The following is a 24,464-nucleotide window of genomic DNA, read 5'->3' as shown; positions in this document are numbered from 1 at the left end:
TTCATCTGTAGAGCTTTATATCAATCTATTTTATCAGGATGCATGTCGCACAGATACATTCATATGGAGAAGTTAACATAAAATGTGGTGGTGATTTGTGTTTGGAAGCACTGCATTGGTTTTGAGTGGGATTTAGACCTACTAATTTTGTTAGTGTCAGTTCCAATGAAAATATTCAGTGTGGCAATTTTTTTTCTTTTTTGAAGATACATTCAGATCCTATCAGATTCCTACTCCCTGGATACTGAAGGACAACACAAAATTAGAAGATAATTACCCTACTTACCTGAGTCATGTAAATTGGCAGAGAATGATAATATTAGAGATCAGTCTGGCTTTTATACCTAGGGACTCTTTTGACCAGTTCCTGACCCTCAAAAATATTTATTGCTCTTAAGAAACTGTTCTACCTGTGATTATGTGTTTCCCTCAGCTCTGACTGTTGCAGACCCCCTTCCTCTACGCTTACAATTGTCAATGCACTTCCTTTTCTCTTTGGGATGTTTGCTTTCTCTTCCACAGCAGGAATGACACCTCTTCCCAGTTCAGCATATCATTGGTGTTTATGATACAATTACTACATTATACAGATTTCTCCATAGTTCACAAGGATATTTATTCAAGGGTGCACAACTTTCATCGAAACAACCTTCTAAAGTAGCCAGGATGCTTCTGTTTCTCTTTTTTATTGTGTCATTTTGGCATTTACCCTGCATATGTCTGCTGTGCATTCTTTCATTGGTGGTGGTAGTGCCTGCTACAAACTCTGTTTTGGCCCATTCTTGTATCAGCAAGAATGTCTCTCCCCAGTGTTCTCTTTCATTGTTACAAATTTCAGCTTGTAGAAGAAAATTCCATCAGAATGGAAGTATCTCAATACCCCTCTTCTTCAAATAACACAGAATTATGGGAGTGGTAAAAGTACTGTGAGAAAATAAAGGTAGCTTTATTAACACCTATCAAAGCAAGCCAAACGAAGCAAACAACAAAGCTCTTTAAAAATGTATCATGCTTCCATTTAAGAAAACAAACAAAACTGAATAAATTAGCTAGGTAACATTTATGCCAAGTACCATAATTTCTAATTATAGCCTTATTCTTTCCCTTTCATCCTTTCTTTAGGGACAAGAGCTGGTTTGTTTTATGATTTTTCTAATGCACATAGTATGTTGTGGGTACTACTGAAGTCTAAATTATATAGATGTAATTACAAAAATGATTCTTACAGATAGGAAAAATATGCTTACTGCATTTTCCAGACTATTTCACTATTATTTTTAATGAAAATCATATTTGATGTTTGTCTCCAGGAAAGAGATAATTGAAGTATCATGCTTGGAGGAGGCTTGTGTTTTCAGCTGAAGTAGCAAGGCTGAAGCTTTAATAATAAGAAATGTTATAAATCAGGGCCTCTAGCTGTAGGTACTTTGATTCCGAAAGCTTTGCTCTGGAGACTGTCTGCTGAGATTAGGTATTAGGATGAATCATGGAGAGAAACAGTTGCAAAACCAGATGATAAATCATTCAGAAAATACTGTTTTGAAGTGGATTTAGAATTGGATATGAAGCCAGTGTAGAACATGAAGCAACAATGATCCTTACCTAAGTGGATATTAAGTGTGTGTTTTAAACTACCTGGAGTTTCTGTACGGACTTTGGACTTTGTTCCATATTTGAGATACTTTGCTAAAACAGCATGAGGAGTCAGTAAGGAATAGCTTTTTTGAGGGAACATGAGAATGGCTGTACTTCCACAAAGGATCCACCTAGCCAAGCATCCCCTCGCTACAGCAATTCTGGTAGCATGTGTCTAGGAAAGAGTATTGGGACTCATTGTTTGTGCCTTCCACCAAAATTTTTTGAAAACTTTCAAATCTTCAGCAATTTGTGGCTGAAGAGATTCCTGAGACAGAGGAACTATCAATTATTTTTTCATCTTTAGCTTCTCCAGTGGCTTTCTGAACCCATGCAAGCTTTTATCATTAATTGTATACATCCACAGCTGTATCTTTAGGGGAAAGATATCTGAATACACACACACACACACAGAGCAGGTACCCATTTCATCTCCTATGGTCTAGACATACCCTTGCAGGTAAGACCGACTAGAACTCCAGTTACAGTCCTGTAGTGGTTGTTCATCCCTTTCTTTCTGCCACATCTATACCTCATGCAATCAGTGCGTTCTTGTTTATTCCCTCCCCACCACCTTTGTTATTTAGTGGTTAGCTTAGTATTTCATCAATATAGACTCCTTTGTGATCTTTCATTATTATGTAACTTGCTTCTCTTTAAGAAATTGTTGAAATTTCATAGAATCATAGAATCATCAAATGGTTTGGGTTGGAAGGGACCTTAAAGATCATCTAGTTTCAAGCCCCTGCCATGGGATCTGAAGTACTAGCTCATATTTCAGACTGTACAGAAGTAGTTAACTATAACTTTGAAAAATGGTGTCACATGTATAAACTGCCAGTGACACATCAGCTCTCTTCTGCCTACCTAGAAAGGAAACAAACTTCAGTAATCAAAACAGAAACCATCCTTTTCCCTCCTTCAACATGTTCTTGATAACTCAGTCAAGACATTAAGCAGAGAAAGGTCTCTTGAACATGAATTCCCGAGGGAGAAGGAAATAGTAATGTTCTAGCAATGTGAAAATGAGAAGTCAAAGTGAGTGGGATGAAGCTTGTTTCATGTGTTGGGTTTTTTTCTTTTACATATCAGATAAGCTATCAAAACAAGACTTTTGTTTCCTCTCTTTTTAAACTTAGTGTACTATGTCTGAATTCTGATATCACACACAAGTTTTTACAGGTTATAAGTTAGGGAATGTATGATCTGTATCTGCTTGGGCCCACCCTTGAAGCCTGTCAAGGTCCCTCTGGATGGCATCCCTTCCCTCCAGCATGTTGACCACACCACACAGCTTGGTATCATAGGTAAACTTGCTGAGGGTGCACTCAATGTCACTGTCCATATCACCGATAAAGATATTAAACAGTGGCAGGTCCCATACCAACCCCAGAGGAACGCTACTCATCACTGGTCTCCATGTGGACATCGAGCTGCTAACTACAACTTTTTGAGTGCGACCATCCAGCCAATTCCTTATCCACCGAGTGGTCCATCTGTCAAATCCAAGTCTCTCCAATTTAGAGACAAGGATGTCATGTGGGACAGTGTCAAATGCCTTGCACAAGTCCAGGTAGATGACATCAGTTGCTCCATCAGTTGCTTGTCCACCAACACTGTAACCCCATCAGTTGCTCCATCAGTTGCTTGTCCACCAACACTGTAACCCCATCGTAGAAGGCCACCAAATTTGTCAGGCATGATTTACCCTTAGTAGAGCAATGTTGGCTGTCCCCAATCACCTCCTTATTTTCCATGTGCCTGAGCATAGTATCCAGGAGGGTCTGCTCCATAATCTTGCCAGGCACAGAGGTGAGACTGACCGGCCTGTAGTTCCCTGGGTCTTCCTTTTTTCCCTTCTTAAAAATGGGGGTTATGTTTCCCCTCTTCCAGTCAGCGGGAACTTTACTGAACTCCAGCAACTTCTCAAATATGATGGATAGAGGCCTAACAACTTCATGCGCCAGTTCCCTCATTTCCCTTAGGACCTGCATCTCATCAGGTCGCATGGACTTGTGCACCTTCAGGTTCCTTAGATATTCTCGAACGTGATCTTCTCCTACAGTGGGCAGTTCTTCATTCTCCCAGTCACTGCCTTTGCCTTCTGCAACTTGGGCAGCGTGGCTAGAGCACTTCGTGATGAAGACTGGGGCAAAAGTGTCGTGGAGTACCTCAGCCTTCTCCATATCCTGGGTAACAAGGTCTCCTGTTTCCTTCCAGACTGGGCCCACATTTTCCCTAGTCTTCCTTTTATCACTGACATACCTATAAAAGCTTTTCTTATTGCCCTTGACATCCCTGGCCAGATTTAATTCTACCAGGGCTTTAGCTTTCCCTGGCTGCTTGGACAGCTTCTCTGTATTCCTCCCAGCCTACCTGCCCTTGCTTCCACCTTCTGTAGGCTTCCTTGTTGTGTTTGAGTTTGTCCAGGAGCTCCTTTCTCATCCATGCAGGCCTCCTGGTGGTTTTGGCTGATTTCGTCTTTGTTGGGATCCATTGCTCCTGACCTTGGAGGAGATGACCCTTGAACCTTACCAAGACCAGCTGTCTTGGGCACCTTTTCCCTCCAGGGCTTTGTCCCACGGTATTCTACCAAGCAGGTCCCTGAAGAGGCCAAAGGCTGCTCTCCTGAAGTCCAGGGTGGTGAGCTTGCTATGTCCAGACTGTGGTCTAATATAGTGTAGATAAGATACTTCTTATTCTAAGGCCACCAAAGGTTACCAGGTACTGAAATCTCTGTCCCATGAGTGTCCCTGACAGGAATTCCTGTTTACAGTAAGACTAGAAGGAATTGCTGAAACTGATTTTTTTTTTTTTTTTTTTTTTATACCAGCAGCTGCTTGAATTCTCAGATCTCAGTGCTCGACGTTGTTGTCTGAGAAATATTGGTAGCTAGTATTTGGTTGCCTGTATTTCATATTGAAGACAATAAAGCTCTTTATTTACTTATTTTTAACCCAAGAGTGCCACACACAGAAGTAGCCCTACTGGAGGCTTGTTGGGTCACAGAACACTTTATACTTTTCAAATAGTGCTCATTTTTCCAAGTGCTTCATTTAGCTTTGGCTTCTACCATTTAAAGTTTTCACAGAGACATGCACTAGTTTATTCATTAGTAGAACAAAAACAGTCTTCTGTGTGCAGTAGAAAGATGTTCGCAGTGGGGGTTTACATTGATCCCTAATTAATGAAAGAGAAGGGAGATCTTTTTGTTGTGTTGTTGTTACAGTGAAGTTCTTGTGTAAGGTATTGGACACATACTACTTGCTTCTTCCCTCAGATTCCTGTTTTTAAATCAGAAAATACAATATAAACATGTCAAATTACACTGAATGTCAATCAACAACTACTATTTGAAATAATTTTAACCTTATTGAAATACAGAAAAACTATGCTTAAAAGTATTGCCATCAATGACTTCCGAGATCCTTACAATAGGTTTGAACAACAACTGTACAGCAGTACTAAAAGTAACTTCAAAGAATTCTGTTAACTTCAGGAATCTGGGTTTTATTCTAAGTGTGGAAGCTTGGCCAAAGACAGTTACAAAACTGTTACATGAGCTATCTCTAATTTATGTAGATATTTCTGAGTTGCTGTAGTCATGGCTCAATTTTTTTCTGTAACCATCATGTATGTTATTCTTACCAAACACAATAAATTCAGTGTATTTCTTAATCTCTTCAACTATTTTAACTAGATTAAACTCATGTCTTTAGGGCTTTCTCCTTCCTCCTGAGAAACTGTCTGTTTTATGTGACATTACAAATCAATGTGGCTGCCTAAAAATCTAGGGGGAAAATGGTTCTAAACTAGGAGTACAGGTATTGTCCTGACACTGGAATAACAGTTTTCCACTTTAAGTATGCCATACTGCTTTAGAGAACAATGAATTCTGAGCACTAATGATGGCATTGATAGCAACTCTTCTTGTGGTCTGCAAAGCAGTTTTTAAGGTCTTTGATTCTGGAAGCCTTGGATGTCTAATGATATTTAGAATCAACGTCAGAGGTTGCTCTTAACAAAGTCTTTCTAAATAATTGTCTTGTAATTTGGTATAATGTCTGCCTAGCAATAACTTTTCATTATAGTAATTTGTTAGGCTCTGGCAAGAGTTAATGAATGTTTGTTACATGCTCTGAACATGTGGCATGTTGTATGAACACTTACCACTATGCAAGTACTTGCATGACATGCCTATATTGTGAAAATATTTTTTCAAATGGGTGAATAAATGTTGTGAGGAGGATTGTTCTGTTTCTTTCCTACCAATAATTCCTTTTCATTACTTGTTTTCCAGATAATGGAGGACAAACTTTGGCAGGTGGGAATAACTGGCCGCTGAGAGGAAGAAAATGGACCCTCTGGGAAGGAGGAGTGAGAGGAGTAGGCTTTGTTGCAAGTCCTTTACTGAAACAAAAAGGTGTGGAAAGTCATGAACTCATCCATATCTCTGACTGGCTGCCGACACTGGTGCACCTTGCTGGAGGACATACCAATGGCACTAAGCCTTTGGATGGCTTTGATGTTTGGAAAGCTATCAGGTAACTTGCATGTCAAATGACCGAGTCAGCATTCTGGTATGAGAAATATTTAATCACCCCAGAGAACTGAGCTGGAACTGGAGTGGAAAACATTACGTGTTCCTTTCCCTAAATAAAGGGAAAGTGTAAGTGCGGTTAAGTTTGCTGTCCGTGAGATAATTATCCAGGTTGCAAATTAATCCAGGTCACAGATGCAAAACCTCCATACAGCTTTAACTGGGTATGTTGAATTTATCATGTGGACACAACAATGCACAAACATGGTATACTTTTTCAAGGATTCTCTGTGATCCAGAAGTACGTTAACTGATTTTGCACAGCACGGATTACAAGTTAGCACATTTTATGGACCCAGCCTTGCTCTACACAGAGCCCAGTTGGGTGTTTCTGCAGTATGTATCTGGAATTGGATATGTGGGAAATGCAGGCAGGCATTAAACATGCTGAGCGTGGATTCCACTTTGATGGTTTGTTAGCTCAGTACAGGCCCTGTCAGGCTGGCTCAAAGTGCAACCATTTGAATAGGTCTGTATCGTGCTGTCCAGTGTCTCAAAAAGTCTGTGAGGCTGAGTACAAAAGTACTCTTGGTTCCTGAGAGTTTGTGATGTTGTGCCTGATTTCAGCAAGCTGGAGCACTTAGGAGCACAGTGGAGCTGTGCTTAGATGGCTGCGAAAAAGTGGCAGCTTAGCTCCGGCTGGGTTGACACTCAGACCAAGCTAATGTCTTTTACTGGGCTGTCTGACTCTGTGCACCTTTCATGCTGTCTGGATTAACTGGGATATCCCAAACCCCATCAGTTCAGATAATGAGGAGTCTTCTGTGCATTAAAAGAAAAATGAGCAAAATCCTGTACATTTTTCCTCTGGAAAAGAATAATAAAAATGGTATGACATGCTGGATACCGTGGGCTCTGGGCACGTCTGAATATGTGCTTAGTACTGGTGCATTGGGCTCTGCAGAGTAAGTAGAATACAATGTAAAAGAACAAATGAAATCAGCGTTAACTGGTAAAGGTGATTTTTTCACTGGATCAAACTGTCAAAAGAAACCCCTTTGTGGTATCTTCAATTGAGATTTATATTCAATCAGTCCTTCATCTTTCAAAGCTTTTTTTTTGTTCTAATGTTCTTTTAGTGTACTAAAATGGATTGCAAAGTCCTTAAAACATGAGTTTCTGCAGAATTTAAACTTCTGTGACCAACCTGTAGTTTTGCAAAAATTGCATGGTGACATTGGTCTTCCTCTTCTGTGCTGCATGTAATGTATACATTGATGGGGCTAAATTCTATTGTTTATGTTCTTAGAAATTATATTAATTTTAGTTGGTCTTTGAATATAGTTTTACTTCACATAAGAATCATATAGGCCGGCAGTTTAATACTGCTAAAGCAGAATAAAAGGAATAGGTATTCTATATCCTACATACCGTTCCTCTAAGAATTAGTGTTTTGTTTCTTTTGATAGTCTTGCTGTTTTTATAGCGGTCAGACAATATTGTATTATGGGTGTTATAACCTTTTGTCCCTTCTCAGGGTTCCCACCCCAGCTTGCAGGAGAAATGGGGCTATTTATGTAGCAATTGCTGAATTTTCTGCAATTTTCTACATAGTGCATTACGATAAACATGGATTTTTGTGTGTCTTAACATCCTACACTGTGAATTACAGCAGTTAGTTCCCAAACAAGTGTGAGGAGGAGTGTTTGGGTTAGGGATTGAGATGAGAAATCGAGAGTTAGAGCAGGCAGAGTTGAACCTACCTACCCGTCCCTGGTTAGCCCTATATAGACCTTGAAGTAAAAAAACCCAAAACAAAAAAAAAAAAACAACCCAAACCCCAAAACCAAACCCAAAAAAACCCAAAACAAAACAAAACACCCATAGCTTGAGTCAGATTTGTTTTGTTTGTACCTTTAGTAGGACAACCATTTTCGAAACTGCTAAGCTTGATTTTTCCTTAGTGCTGCCTCTGTTTCTGAGGCGGTATGGAGTAGTTTTCTGTACTAGCCGGAGTTTGCAGAGAGCTCGTGGCCTTGTGCCCAGGTGACTGTGTGGTGCTCTTCCAAGTGGAAGAAGATAAGGATGTGTATAACTGAGGCCAGGGATCATTAACTACTGTGAAGGAATGGAAACTCCTCTCCAGCCAGAGACAGTAAAATGTTTTACATGCTGATGTTACTGTGGGAAAACTTAACGTCAGCAAGATCCTGGGATGCTCCTAAACCATAGACTTTTCTTCCAGCTACCAGCAGAATTCCTGGCTAATTCAAGTTCAGTTTCAACCAGGTATTTTTTGTCATGGACTGATCTTCTCAGATCAGGTTACTTCAGCAGGAGAATTACATGTGGGGAAAGGTAGGTACAGCTGTGCATCCCCTGCACGCTCCTGGCACTTGAATTTTATCTCTTTGTGGAGGGACTGAATGCAACCTTTACTGGCACTGCTAGGCAATAGGTGGCCTCCAATATTTTCAGTAGTGCCAACCGGAGAGCCTCTGTCTGAAGGTGGGGAAAAAAGTCAGGGTTTTGTCAATTGTTAGGCTCCTCTTTGGCTGACCTTGCAGCTGAAATGCCAAATTTCACATGGATTTTCCCATGTACTCAGGAGAAATTAGTATATTAAATTTCATGATCATAGTTCAAAAGGTCACTTGAATATTGGATAACAAGCAATAAAGGCGCAGTGCCCATTTGGTGACATCTGATGGAAAATTCAAATATGTTGCTCATAATGAGTGAAGCATGCTAGAATTCTACTTCTTGAAAAAAGTAAATTAATAGCCAATCCCTATGTTAAATCTGTATTTTTTCAGCCCAGTTTAATACAAGTAGCTGCATATGTTTCTTGTGGGTTTTGGTTTTTTTTTTGGTGGACTTCAATCATAAGCCTACTGTTTCACTCTTTCATATGTGTGCAATCAGAAGGGAAAAGTTTGTAAATTTGGAACCTTGATTTAGATATTCAAAAGAATGTATGAGACAATGCAGATAGATACTCTCAGAAGTCACAAAAATATTGGATCCACTCCAGTATCTGTCTAATCTCTGTCTATAAATGGTCAGTTTTCAAAGGATGTGTTCTTAATATGATATTTATATAATAAATACAAATAATATAATTCTGAAAATAACTACATATAAATATATAAATTTTCATATAGATAATGAAATAAATAATAAAGAAACTAGATATAACTTTTGAAATCCTAAATCTAATTTCTGAAATCCTAAACTAAAATGAACTTTCTGTCATGCTCTTAAGATGATTGGTAATCCAACTTAAGAATTGCGTTCACATGACACTGATTAATATTAAGTTCTTGTAGTAAATAGAAGTGCTGAAAATACATGTATACTACTCTTCATTTTATGCCTTCTCTACTTAATTTTGACTTGAAGAACCAGAAGAAAGTTAATGGTTAGGAGCAAATGGCATGAAAAAGTAGAGTTCAGGAGCACATGTTTCTTGTGGACAAAAATATCATTTTTTGCATTCTTTTTAGCTAACTATACTTTAAGTTTCCTTCATTCAATGCATGAAACTGGGGAAGTACAATGTTCTTGTTCTCATTGTTTGAACTTCTTTTCTTAGGTAAAAATTTGCATGCTACTTAAAAGCTCTTTGACAGGGCCTTTGAACTCAAAAGGTTGTCTGCTCTTCTGGAAGTGACCTGCTGACGTTGTAGCATAGGAAATACTGTCACAACACTGTATCAATGAGAGACCTAATAGAAGAGGAATATGATTTTATTTAAAATAGAAATTGCAATACAGCAGGTTTTACTTGCACTCTCACAGTCTGATACTCTCAGTCACCAAGAGGTGTGCATCTACGAAGCCTGCTCAGCAGCCAGGTGCCAGGCAGGGATTTTCAAGCCATCCATCTGGCAGCCAGGCACCATGATGCTTGTGACCAGATGTTAGGCCCAAGATCTGTTGCGATGGTGCAACATCTTTTGTGTTCTTCTTAAGTTGGTGACCATGCACAGGTTCTGGTTATGCCTTTTTGTACCCTTTTGGTGCTGCTTCTCTGTCCAGTCCCACTTCTGTGAGTCACCAGGTGCCATCAGTGTTTTGTCTCCAGATGTCCCTGCCCTGTGAAACTGGCCTCAATGTGTTGGGGTCTTGCTGACCTCCTAATCTGGGTGGTTTTAACACAGGCTGTTATGAGACCCGCTTCCCCTGCGGTGTGTTTGTGCTGTTGTCTCCACACACAGACCTTCCCTCAATTTCTCCATTACTGGCCTTTCAGCCACAGTTTTCTGCAGTAAAAGGTCACAAAAAAGCTTTTGCATGCAAAATTTTATTGTAGCCTATCTTTGAAACAGTAGTTCATAAGCATTATTTTCCTCCAAGTGTCTTTGGAATTAGATTTAACTTTCCCTTTAATGTCTCTAACTTCTTTTTGAACATAAGATAGTATCACTGTACCAACCCATTTTTGGATATCCATCAATATCAATTGACCATTCGAATATCAAGCATAAAACTTCTACATAAATCATACTAGACTTCCCTTTTCTAATACCTTAGTTTACCATGAGTAACACTACAATATAGCTGGAATCTCTAAAACCATATACATATTAGAAATTATAGCTGAAAATACAGTGATAATACCACTAATATATTTTACAAAAATAGTAATTGAGAATACTAAGAACAATTAATGGAAAACAATACTAAAAAGCCACTAGTCAAGGAATCTAAACTGTACTGCATGTTTCCAGACAAGTATCTCAAAAGGCACTTGGTTTCTAAGAAACATCTGTTCTCCAGATGCTTGCTACTCTATTGAAATTGAGACACTAGGCAAAATAATTTTCCATACGTAGAAATTTCCCCTGGTTGATACATTGCTTTGATAGTTTTGGTTTTCAGTACTGAATATCTAGTACGTCTGTGCTCAGAAAAAGGATTTTCTTTTGCATTAACAGGAAAATGGAAAACCAAGGTAAAGCACATGAAGCTGTAAGATAGGCACTAAAAGATTCAGGATAAAATGCAGTCAAAATAACTGATTTTTTTTCAAAGCTTGTTAGCAATTATAGGCTTTCAAGTTTTCTTCATACATTTTGCAGGGCAAGTTTCAGTTCTATATTTTTGTAATGTTGGAAATATCAGAATTGATTAGATGAAGCAAGATCAACTTGAATTCCTGCATAGCAAATGGTTACATTCATTTTAGGAATTAAACACCTGTTTGAAAAATATTTTCATTGTTGTGGTATAAAATAATGCTGAAGAAAGAGCAATCTAAAGCTGAGAGTAATGTTTATTTCTAATATATCTAAAATAAAATTATTTTAGGAAAGCGTGTACAGATATGACCCAGAGAAATACAATATATGGCAATGGTATAAAAGCTCAGCTTTTGCTGAGTGACAGTGAGGATGTTTTTGTGCGAGGTAAACATATTTACCCTGAAAAACTTTGGATTCCTTCCCAAGGACACCTTCTGCCTATTTAACAACAACAACAAAAGTGAAAGATCACATGTAGATGTGTGCTCATGTTCACTAAGGAGTAATAGATCTTTCTGTATGTTTTAAAAACTTTGCAAAGCAGAAGACAGAACAACGTTCTTGGCATAAACTAGCTGACTCTCATACCTGAGGTTGAGACTCTGAAGTTAGTCTGTATGTTTCCATCAAGATCTTCTTACATAGAGGATTTTTTTTTTTTAAAACAATACATTTTAACTGCTTAATTAAATAATCAGTCAGACATGGTAGAATAACAACCAGACAAAATAAAAAGTTCCTTATATTTAGGGAAAGGAGCAACATATTAGAATATTGGAGTCTAAAAATAAATATTCTAAAATTAGAGCATTGCAAGAAATGATTGCACTGGAAGCTACTAAAATACAAAGGCAGGATTCCCTAGAGAATCTTACTGCTTTCTTATTCTACCTCTAATGGCTACAGTATATTCCTGATTGAAAATATCCTTGGCAGATGTCCTGTGGATGTGGTGTTGCGGCTGCATCTTTTGAGGGGACTAAGGTCACCATGGAGCACGGAAGGAGGACAGAGTTTAGGCACAGGGAAAGGGAACTCTGCTACAAGTGCAAATTCTCTACGTGTTGCCCCCAAGACATTGCTTCTGTCTTCCTGATGTCCTTTTCTGTCAGCCAGCCGCTTTCTTCAATGTACAATGCCGTTTTCTTTCCTCTGGCTATTGTTTTGTGAATAATGTATGCTGATTATAAACCTCCATGTTGCAACAGAATTACTGGAATAACACCCAAACTGAACAAGGAGTTCAGTACCAGTTAATAGTGCTACAGAGCTTAATGCAGTAATACCATAAGCTTCAGGGAGTATCTCATTATTATTTATAAATCACATTTCCAAGTTATTAATACCAATATTCTATCCCAGAAAAAATGGATTCAATAAAAATGACAACTACAGCATGAAAAACTTAAGTGAATGCAGAGGTAATCTTTATATTTTGTGTCCTACCTGCTGTGCAATAATGTTCATACACATGTTTAGTGTACAGTATCCACCCTCCAAATTAAAAGCCATAAAGGAAATTACCTTTAATGATATGATAGTAATACTAGTCTGTTCAAAAAGCACAGATATCCTCAGTTCTGACTTTCTACCTAACGTGAATATTGGACATATAAACAGGAGAAGCACAGAGGAGTAAAGTTACTTTCTTCTGGTTTTGACCCTGGTGGAAGATACTTAATTATCGAGCATAGTTCTGGTGTTTGCTTTCATTTCAAAGGATACTGAAAAATGTAGATACAGCTCAGAAACAGCAAAATAGGAGTAACTTCCCAAGCAGTTACTGCAGAGTCATTCACGTGCTATAAATTCACATACTAATTTAACTTGTGCTAACTGGTTCATGTTACTGTTACCTATGAACAGATGGCAAAGGGCACACTTGACCACAGCTGTAAATGGAGCATTTAGTCACAGCAAGAGTCTATTAAATTTAAGATAAAATTTGGTTAAATAAAGCCAGGCGCTCCTTAATTAAGAGTGTGACCACTATAGATAGTGACACGTGCAGGACAACCCGGTGATCAGGCCCAGCTAGGATGGGTATATGAAAGGCAGGTCCAGATTGACCAACCTGATCTCCTATGACAAGGTTGACCTGCTTAGTGGATGAGGGAGAGGCTGTGGATGTTGTCTACCTGAACTTTACTAAAGCCTTTGGCACCATTTCTCACAGCATTCTCCTGGAGAAACTGGCTGATCAAGGCTTGCTCAGCCAGACTCTTCACTGGGTAAAAAAACAGCAGGATGGCCAGGCCCAAAGAGTTGTGGTGAATGGAGTTAAATCCAGTTGGCGGCCGGTCACAAGTGGTGTTCCCCAGGGCTCAGTACTGGGGGCCAGTTCTCTTTAATATCTTTATCAATGATGTGGACAAGGGGATCGAGTGCACCCTCGGTAAGTTTGCAGACAACACCAAGCTGGGCAGCAGTGTTGATCTGCTGGAGGGTAGGAAGGCTCTACAGAGGGATCTACACAGGCTGGATCCATGAGCTGAGGCCAACTGTATGAAGTCAACAGGGCTGCATGCCAGGTCCTGCACTTGGGTCACAACAACCCCAGGCAACCCTACAGGCTTGGGGAAGAGTGGCTGGAAAGCTGCCTGGCGGAAAAAGACCTGGGGGTGTTGGTCAACATCCAGCTGAACATGTGCCAACACCGTGCCTAGGTGGCCCAGAAGGCCAACAGCGTCCTGGCTTGTATCAGAAATAGTGTGGCCAGCAGGACCAGGGAAGTGATCGTCCCCCTGTACTCGGCTCTGGTGAGGCCGCACCTCGAGTGCTGTGTTCAGTGTTGGGCCCCTCACTACAAGACAGACATTGAGGTGCTGGAGTATGTCCGGAGAAGGGCAATGGAGCTGGTGAAGGGTCTAGAGCACAAGTCTTATGAGGAGCGGCTGAGGGAACTGGGGTTGTTTAGCCTGGAGAAAAGGAGGCTGAGGGGAGACCTTATTGCCCTCTACAACTACCCGAAAGGGGGTTGTAGCCAGGGGGGTGTTGGTCTCTTCACCCAAGTGGCAAATGACAGGACAAGAGGAAGTGATCTCAAGTTGCACCAGGGGAGGTTTAGATTGGATATTAGGAAAAATGTCTTCACTGAAAGCGTTGTCAAGCACTGGAACAGGCTGCCCAGGGAAGTGGTTGAGTCACCATCCCTGGAGGTATTTAAAACACGTGTAGACATGGTGCTTAGGGACATGGTTTAGTGGTGGACTTGGCAGTACTAGGTTAACGGTCAGACTCAATGATCTTAAAGGTCTTTTCCACCCTAAATGATTCTATGATTCTGTGATACCAGGATGCAGGGGGAGTTAACCTTTCACCAACACTGTGGGAGAAGCATTTTTGTGGCAGTTTTTATACAATGAATTAATATCACTGTAGGTTGATTATTGTACTTTCTCTGTGTTAAATGCAAGGCTGTATTATCTGAATACATTTAATCTTTCATCTGAGCCTCCTTGTTAATTTTGTACTTATTCAAAATGTGTAGCATCCAGAAATGGTTTTAGAAATTAAATAGAACAATAGTAATTTTAATTAGTTGTTACTGAAAATTTTAAATTACAGGTATGTATTGTTTATTTATATATTTTAAATATTAAAATAACAGCCATTTTTGAGGCTTCCACTAAGTTTTATATTACTTGATTTTTTTATTCTTAATGTCAAGTAGTTTAGGGGTCCTGGCTGAATTTTTGACTCTTACAATGAAGCTATTTAACATAAAGGAAACAATTTAAGTTATTTGTAAGTTTCTAAAAAGATGTGTTGAAGTTCACTGTCAAATAATAATATACTGTTTTGTCATGATGTAGCCAAGGTTCTTTCTAATTATATCTTCCTCCTCATGTTGTCCTTTATAAGGAGTAAATTTCTTTTACTCATTTTTTTAGTACTGGGATTTACTTAACTCAGAAAATTTATGGGTAAGTTTGGAGGCTCATTCCACACCATCCCTATGTAGTCAGTGGCTAGAAAACGAGGGATTTTTAAATTTTTTTCCACAAAAGAGTGGAAAATCAAAAGTGGATTTTTTGATGGGTAGCCAATGCCTCTAGTGTTTTTTGAGGCACCCATCCAAAACGCTTTCAGCACTCTAGATGATGTGTCTTGTTCAGGTATGCAGAGAGAATAACAAGTGCCATGCCAGCTTACACTGCAAAATTTGGGTTTTAAACTGGATTGTTGTAAACCCCTGATTTACTAGGGCCAATTCTGTACTCTGTAAACTTCTGAATAATCCCAGTAAACACCAGTGAACTCAGGGAAGACCGGTAGGGGCAAAAGCTGTTGCTACTGGGCTGGAAAAGAGCATTCAGATTAAAGTTGATAGCAGTTAGTTTATGGGTATGAGCTCATTCTGAATTAGGATGACAAAAAGCATTAAAATAAAACATGCAAAATCTTAATGAGTTGTAGAAGAAAATTAACATTTCTTTTGAAATCTTTTCTAGTGAAGGAAGACCTTCCCCCAGAGTGGAACTGCTGCATAACATAGACCCTATGTTTGTGGATGAATTCCCATGTGAGTATGCTACTGATTGTTCAAGACTTATTAAATATACAGTTTATCTTCTGAACACTCTTTGTTTTCTTTAAGTGAAGTATTTCCTGCTAGGTGAAACAAAATAGAATAGGATGCCTTCTGCTTTTATGTAATTTTTTTTACAGGGACAGCATCCCCCAGGTGCTGTGAGTACTTACTGAATCATGACCAACACGCACTTCCTGTCTCAGAGAGCTCTGAAGCACTGCTGAGTAATGAATAAAGTACTTTAGGACATGGAAATATTGACAAGCAGCCATTTGCCTGAGGTGCACAGGGAGGCACACTGCCTAAAACGCCTGCTAAACCCTGTCTTCAGTGCTCCAGGTTGGCAGGTAGCTCCCAATGAACTTCTCGTTGTAGCACATACTGATACATCTATATAACATGACCTTGCAAATGGAAAACTTGAGTTTGTGAGAAGCTGAGAAGTTCCAAGCCTTGTGATTGCTTTTGTTCCGTAATCACATGGTTTGGATCTTTAATGCCATAATCACATGACTTGGAGCTTAAGTTTGCCAATTCTATAGCTCTTTAAGTACCATCTGTTTTATGATTCAACAGTATTAGTTTGCTAAGGACTACAAATTTTTCAAGCAGAAATTTTTTTCATGCAGAACATTGGAACAGGTCCTTTCCAGTGTTTTTATAGCATTTCTGTATTTTATTAAATAAAGAAGCAAATCCAGGAAGAGAAAAAGTAGTGCAGTGGGGACAGTGATCTGTTGCCTGCTAGATACATGTTGTGCTGTAGTAACTGGATGGAAAGGGTAAGGTGGCCTTTTGTAATGCACATCTGGTTCTGCGATGCTTTTCTCGGAAGGAGCAATACTGTGCCTATCTAGTGCTGCCTGGAGAGCTCTGCCTGCAGATAATTCCTACATACTGATGGAATTAAGGTGTAACTACTTCAATTTCCCTTCAAAGGATGCTCAGTGAGTCGTAGCATTCCTGTGCGATGTTATGCCCTGATGTGGTATTCTCAGGCATACGTCAGAGACCATCTTCTCCTTGTGGGAACTGCCATGATTGAGATCAGCAGAGGTGTTTGAGTAGACGAATTCCTGATGTACATAGAAGGGGGACAAAGCAGAAGAGGTTTTCAGGAGCCTGAGCTCCAGAAATACTTCCCTGGATTGTTTCCATGATGACATACTCTGATGATATTTCACTGTTTGCTACATATAGCACGTCTTTACTGTTTGTGTGCGTTGTATGAGATGTGGGCAGGAAGCAGGGCAGGTGGGCAGAAGCTGTAGGAGGTGGAACTTTTATACTGGATGAGATGTGACTTTTAAGCATCACGAGCAGAGGTAGGGATATGTGTGCCTGTAAATTCACAATGTTTTTCTGTACCTTTTGAAACTGCAGTCATTAAAAGCAAAAATGTAACTCTTCACTCACATGCCTTTTATGCACTATATAGGGTTTCCCTGTCTCTTCTCAGCAAAGGCCTATAGTTTTGGCAAGTTACTTTGTGCCACCTGTTTTATTTTCTCCCTTAATAGCACTCTTGGTCAGGAACAGGTAGAGTTGACCTCCAAAGTAGTATGCCTTATATTTTTCCCAGTTTTGATTTTATGATACCATTCTTAAAGGATTTGAGAGTAAGTAATTGTATTTCTGATAGGTTTGGCAAGATATATCACTCTTATACATGACAAAATATACATTAAACTGTGCTTTTGCAGATCACTGTTCTTTTAATTAATGTACTGTTTCTAATGCAACAGATCATGTTAATTTATAGTCCACTGTTGGGGACAAGAAATCCAGCTTTCTTTGTACCTCATCTGTTGTCAGAGCATGCTCGATTTTTTATAAGTTAACTGGAAGTTGGAATGCTTTTGTGCTTTGCAGAATGAGTCAGTGTATTATTTATGATTCTGTTTTTGACCCAGCGAGTGAAATTATGCTTTGTCATATAATGATTAAAATTTCTAGTTAGCAATCTGAGTTATTGGGAGGAGCTGTGTATGTATGTAACTCTGCTGATTTCTACTTAGTGTCTGGTTTTCATTTGTGCAAACTGAGTAACAAGTTTAGAATTAATATCCATATAAATGATATCAGTGTCTCTATTACAAATACACAAAGGGAGACACAAAGCTTGTTATGTATAAGTACTTTCATATTTTCAGCAATCATAGCTCTCTTTGTGTTTAAAAAAGAAAAAAGTATCTTAAAATAAACTGCCCATACAATCTTCCTGCCACCAAAGTGGTAAACTGTGTGACACTCTGGAGTCTTGCTCTTTCCTTGACTGTTTATTGTTTCCTTGTCTTAACCATTTTGAGATCAGAGTACTCTTTTGCCCACGGTGCTAAAATATACGTATGTATGTTTTGCTGGGTTCTTTCTCACCTCCTGTGTAGTCTTTGGCCTTCTTTATGCCCATCTTGCCCTTGTCCTAGTCCACTTAAAAAATCACATCACCTAAATCATCTTTTGTCAGATGAAGTATGCATGTTATACTAATACTTTCTTTTTTGTAGAAATTGAATTGGAAAATAAAATAATGACTGGAAGATACAGGTTAGCCAAATTTTGGGGGTTTCAGAGTACTGTGGAAGAGCAAAGAGGAAATTAAATCTCAAGATACTGTTAAACATAACCAAAAAAACTTTCAGAAAGTTGCAGATAATCACGTGAGTTCTTATCATCATATTATTGAGGAATACACTATACTGGTCTAGTTGTGCACACATAGGGCATTAAGTTATTGTTGTACTTGAACTCAGTGCAGGTTCAGTGCTCCTGAACTCTTGAGTGATTTTGCATATAATATATACACTCTTTCAACATAATATTTTTATTTCATGAATGCCTTTATCTTCATCTCTGTCTGAATAAACTAATACTGTATATTTTTAGCAGCATGAATGATGGGATGTCTCATGTAATTCATTGATTTTTTTTTTTTGACTGAAATAGGAAAACTGAGCTTTGTTCTGTTCAGTATTTTTACATTAAAATAAGCATTCTTTCAGGGAAGAATTTGTGCAAAAGACGTAATTAATTTAGTGCCAACTCAGCTGTTACAGCCAAGTATTCAGCAGAATGTTAAGTTAAATGTAGGAAATGCTATCTTGTTTGCAGAGCTAACTACATCTTTGCTGCTGTGTTTTGTTAGAACTGACCTTGACCTGCGTGTTTATCGCTTGTGGGGTAACATCACACAACTTTTCAAGTTCTCAGACTGAGCGCTGGTTTCTAACCCCTGGGCATCAGCCAGGGTTACTCCAGCAGATCTGATGAATCTACTGATCAGCATCTACTTAAATATTTTCAGGAGCTCATGTCCAGTGGTAAATACCATAGCCCTACAGCAGTCTTGTATCAAAGTACCATACTTCTATCCTATTGTTAGTGCTAAACAGTGTAAGAGGGAAAACACTGTAAACTAGTTTGCAGTTCCATTTTATGAAAAAATGCTGACAGGTCTTATTTCACTGACTCCAAGTAATTGTCTTCTCTCTCAGAAGGCAGACTTTCTTTGTTCATCTATAAACCTTTCCAGTGGTCTGAAACATATTGTAGTGTTTTAGACTGTAATTCCTCATTTGTCATCTTCAGTGCTCTCTGTCCTGTCCCTGACCACAGACTTTGCCCACAGGCTCCCTCTGACCTGTGGCAGTCCAGTGGAGTGGTTGGGGTTAAAAACAATGTTTTCTCTCAATGAACTGGTCTGGTTTGCAATGCAGACCTACAGCAAGGAGTCGGTGGAGTGAAAAAATAGCGTGGGATCTCCAAAAACGAGGATGGGGGGCAGGTGGGTTGCAGTCTTTGTAGTGAAGCCAGTCTGGTGGTGAGCTATTGCCAAGATGGCCAGCCTGTCCTTTCCCTTTCTCCCATCCTTTCCTCCTTCCCTTGAGTTGGATTTGGAAATCACATGGCGATGAGTCTTCTGCCAGATCCTGGGTGGCGGGGGAGAAAGGAGGAAAGGTTTCTACCACATCAGCCAGCTGAATCAACTTGCCCTGCAGCTGTATGACTGGGAGCAGGGTAGGGAGGAGTGTGTGATTGGTGGCGGATGGAGGGACTGGCCGCAGGACCTGGCAGCTAGATCAGCTCAGGCCACTGGGGAACCTCAGCCAGAGGCAGTAGTTTCATGGCGTTTAAGCTAGCGTAGGTCACTGCTGCTACCAGAGAGGAAATCCTGCCTCCCACAGTGTCTCACCCATGCTCCCCTCTCTCACTGGTCACCAAAACCGCTCACAGAGCCAGGCTATCATCAACCAGGTCAGGATATCGGTTCAGATTTTAATAACCCCCCCCTTTTTTTTAATTCGGATGTATCTTGGATGTATAGCCAAGCACTTGTTTTGGCACAAAGGATAGGACTAGAAGGAATTTTGGAGGACAGGTGAGACTGATTCTGTTGGCTCTGAAATTAAACTGTGAGGTTTCCATTTCATAATATTTGATGAAGTGATCCAGCAGGTTTCGGCTGGGCATGTGTTTTGTTTCCTCCCCTCCCCATTCCCAGCTGTATGCTCCTGATATTTTTTTGCATCCACTCTGGCACTCAACACCTCCGTGGACCAATCCAACTTGCTAGCCTGCTTTTCCTCTGTCGGGTGGGTTGAATCTGCTCATTGAAGGGGCTGATGGATGCCAGAGGCAGCACAAGGTGGGGGTGAGGAGGGCTGTGTGGTTGGAAGTGGGGAGGCAGAGGCAGAGCCAACCTGCCTTGCGCTGTCTGGCTGCTCCTGGAGCCAGAGCCCCAGGGGAAGGAGTGGAGAACCACACCTTCTGGTTGGACCTCGCTGCGCTAAACCAGTCTGGTGAGCTCTGCAGATGGAGCTGGACCCAGGCTCCTCAGAGATGGTTGTTCCTCTCCCTCCTTGCTAAAAGCCATCACTTTAATCTTTCTGGTTGTTTGTCCATCACCTTGTTATTATTTTCAAAAGTGATGAAGGTATGTCTCAATCACTGGGTCTCAGTGTGGATTTGTAATTCATTAGAGAGTTTGCAATTAAGTAAAAGCAGGACATTGGTATGAAAGATCTACTGACTTCTAGGTTTGGGTCTGAAAGATTCTTATTGTATGTTAGTTTTAAGAGTTTGGTAGTAAAATAGGAAAATTAAAAACAGAAAGCTAAAATTATGCTGAAACAGAGTATCCTTTTCTCTGTAATGTATAGGTTAAGAAAGTGCAAATAAAGTTCATAAAGTAACTTAAAAACTACATAAATCAAAATTCTGATTTACATGTGTTGGAAAGAAAAAATCAAAATTGTTTTTCCTCATTTTTGTGACTTTGTCTTTAAAAAAAAAAAGCCAAGCTGTTAATGGTTTGGCAGCTGTGCGGGTGATGTCAGCTCTTCCATTGTGAAAGATCTGCTTTCTTTTAGACAGCCTTATGGCATTTAATCAAGTTTTGGTGATTCAGCTGAATTAAAAACCAACTGGATTTAAGGCTAAATTCCCCTAACTGCTAAACCAAACATATTTCTGACCACACAGTCATTGCTAGATGGCTTGTCTTGAAGCTGTATTGAAACTTTATATCCCACAGAAGGCAATTTTATTTTGAGAATCAGGACTAAATGACATGGTGAAAGGAAATGTACCCTTTAATTCAGAATTGTTAATCAGAATCTGTCAGTACACACTGTATTATTTTTTTAATCTGGCTTGCTAAAGTTATTAATGAATTCAATGCATTTCACAAAATCTTGTAGTCTACACATGTAGCATCACTTTCTCTTCAAAAAGATTTTAATTTCTTTAAATTAGAAAGATGTATTCAAAATAAATATGTTGTTGGGTGGGGCTGTTTTGGGCTGAAAAAACTTTTACCTTCATTTAAAATTCCAGACTTAACCATAAACTAAAACTTCAAAGACATAATAAAATAGTAGGCTACTAATTGTAGTTATTTTATTTTTAAGATATCTATTCAGAGAGGCAGACATCCAAGACAGAGAACTTGTAAAAACATTTTGTGATTTTTCTCCAAACTTTTATTTGCCTTGAGCAAAATTAATCAAACTTTACATTGCTCTCCTTGACATATGAAAAAAAGGCATTACCTCATATGTTGCTCTATTAATTGCTAAAATAAATGGTTGCTTATAAGGGGCTAGATCTGCTATATGCAGAATGAACATATGATATATTACAATAGAGAAACCATTCCAGTTCTGGGACTGATGTATCATTCATGGGCACTAAAATTGCATTATAATGGCTGTAGCATTATATATTGTATCCATACATAGACCAAAATGATTCATCTTGATTAAGGAATAGATACTCTAGGCTCCTTTAGGCCCCATTTATTACTTATTTTGCCCAAGTGAAAGATGATTCCTGACACTTTGCAGGCCAGAAGTAATTTCTTCCCCAGTTTTATTACTGATGATCTAGCTGGTTCAAAATTATTTAAAAAAAAAAAAAAAAAGTGAAAAAACAATCCCTGGTAATGGAGTTATTCAGTAGCAACAGAAGATGCAGGTATGCATGGATGCATGTGATGTGTGGGTTTCGAATGGTATAAATATACTCCATGTCTGTGCCAGGCTAAGACCCGGAATCCACTCTCGGGGTCAAAAATGTGCAGAAAAGCAACCAGTATGGTTAGCTGACTGAGCTTACATAGTGACAGCTGGAATGGGAGAAAGGTCAGGAATGAGGAAAAAGACATACGTTCTTTGCTTCTTCAAATTTCAATTTCTCTACAATGTTATGCATACGCATGCTGACCATCTGGACTCTGTCATCTTTTCATTAAAAGAAGATCATAAATTGCAATGAGCCCCTGTAAGTTTATAAGGCAGGAGCTGACCCTTGAGCCTTGAGCCATGTTGGACCTTAACCACTTCGGGCGGTGCTTTTCACGCTGGTCTGGTACTTTTGGGCAGAGCTCAGCTCCACTCCCTAATGGGAGGCCGCCGTTCCAGCCAGCTCTGCTGCCATTCACATCAGAGGTAAGTGGTGTTTTTCTTTCGGCTGTCGGCTATATGAAGTTTCTGGGGTGTAGCTCTTGCTGTCGGGAAGTTTGGCTTGTGGTTATACATTGCCTTGGCTCTTAGCCCACCTGCATCTCAGTGTGAACCATCTGTCACTGCAGTGTTCAATACTAAGTGTATAGGGATTGCATGTTTGGTGAGACTCATAAATACTAATCTCCATGTCTCCTTTGGGATGTAGATAATATCTTTTATAATCTAGAAATGTTAAGTCACTTGATAAAGTGTCTAATGCCAGTATGATGACTGGAATTCAGAAATCCCTCAGTCCTGCTTCTTTTTTATGCTTCGTTATATCCTATACCTATTTGAAAACAACACTAACATTCTATATTTTTATTCAGGACTTGAAATAAATGTTAGATTACATTTTTCAAATCAAATATATCTGAGCTGGAAACCTGTAAAGTTTTAACTGTGCACAGGATGTTAGAGTCAGGTTACATACCACCCAGTTCTCTTTACCTTGAACACTGCTACCTTGCAGTGACGCAAGTGGGGTTTGGGTGTTTCACATATAAGGCCATCTCAAGATGACCTTTGATGTCTTCAATAATTCATAAATACTATTCCATTCAGTTCGAATCTGTTTCCTGGGAAAAATAAGATTTTGATTTTTTTTTTCTTATTTTCCCTTCAAAAGTGAATGTTGAACATTTCCTTTTACTATCTCTCATTTTGTGATATTTGACCTTGTAGGCTGTATTGATAAGTTTGTTCTTATTTAGAAGAACTTTAATTTTTCAATTCTGTAATTGTATAAGGATGTAATAATAGGGCCAGTCACAATGGGGTGCTTTTGCCACTCATTCCCGGTTAGACCCACTTCAGCCTCCAGCAGAGTCAACTGTTGGGATCCCCCATAAGATTTCTTATGCACCAGAAATAGATATCGGTTCCACCCCTTCATAGTTCGATGGCATTAGGGTACACTGTGCACTGCTGTCCACTAGAGCCTTGTACTCCTGTGGGTCTGATGTGCCAGGCAATTGGATCCACACAGTCCAATACGCTCTATTGTCCCCTTCCTCCACCTGGCCGGAGGCAGGGCCCCTCTAATCCTGCTCATCACATTCGCTACTTCTTGCAAAAAGGACTTAGAAGTCCCTTCAAGAGGATCTTGATGTGGATCTTGACACCCCCTCCAGTCTCTTCAGGGCATGGGTAGCTGTAGTGCCTGTTGCGGGGGTGATGTTCACAAGGATTTTTTGCTGCCATGAGTAATTCTGGATTTTACTCAATTGTTTGTGTGGTGTGTTTTTTTATAAAGATACAATCCGTTGTAAAAATCAAGGTGAATACTTTGAAACAAGAATGAGCATATTTCCATATGCTTACTTTTGTTGAAATTAAGTAAAGAGGATGCATTTTGAAAGGCAAGAGACTGCATGATATTCTAGTATAAATCTTTCTTTTGGAATCAAACATTACCATGAGAAAACTGAAATTGGAAGGGATAATAGTGGATCCATATGTTCACAGTGTTCAAATAAGTGAATTAAAATAGGTGAGCTTTGCTGGGTGAGTTTGTCTATGGCACAGCCCTAAGCCTTGTCAACTTGTAGGAAGTTACAGTGTCTCGGAGCTCATCTGTTTCTTCAAGATCAGTATTCTATTCATTCTTCCAAGGTTAAGGTCACGGCTATTCCTCAAATGTTTTTATTTTAATAAAGTAACAGAAAGACTCAGAGTTTTGTAGAAAACTCATTATTGCCATAGAGCAGCAAAAGGTCACAAAA

At 39.4% G+C, this 24,464-nt stretch overlaps 1 protein-coding gene across 1 annotated transcript in view; it reads left to right on the top strand.

Annotated features, from left to right (window-relative positions):
• ARSB (arylsulfatase B) overlaps positions 1–24,464 on the top strand; it is a 71,070-nt gene that overhangs the window by 30,434 nt on the left and 16,172 nt on the right. The window contains exons 5-6 of the mRNA XM_075740058.1: positions 5,936–6,179; positions 15,657–15,727. Coding sequence (XP_075596173.1) covers positions 5,936–6,179; positions 15,657–15,727 — 315 coding nt within the window. The remainder of the gene's footprint in view (positions 1–5,935; positions 6,180–15,656; positions 15,728–24,464) is intronic.

This window comes from Balearica regulorum, chromosome Z, assembly GCF_011004875.1.
Source record: "Balearica regulorum gibbericeps isolate bBalReg1 chromosome Z, bBalReg1.pri, whole genome shotgun sequence".
Taxonomy (NCBI): Eukaryota; Metazoa; Chordata; class Aves; order Gruiformes; family Gruidae; genus Balearica; species Balearica regulorum.
The sequence above is the reverse complement of the archived record's forward strand: the minus strand, read 5'-3'. Positions and strand labels throughout refer to the sequence as shown.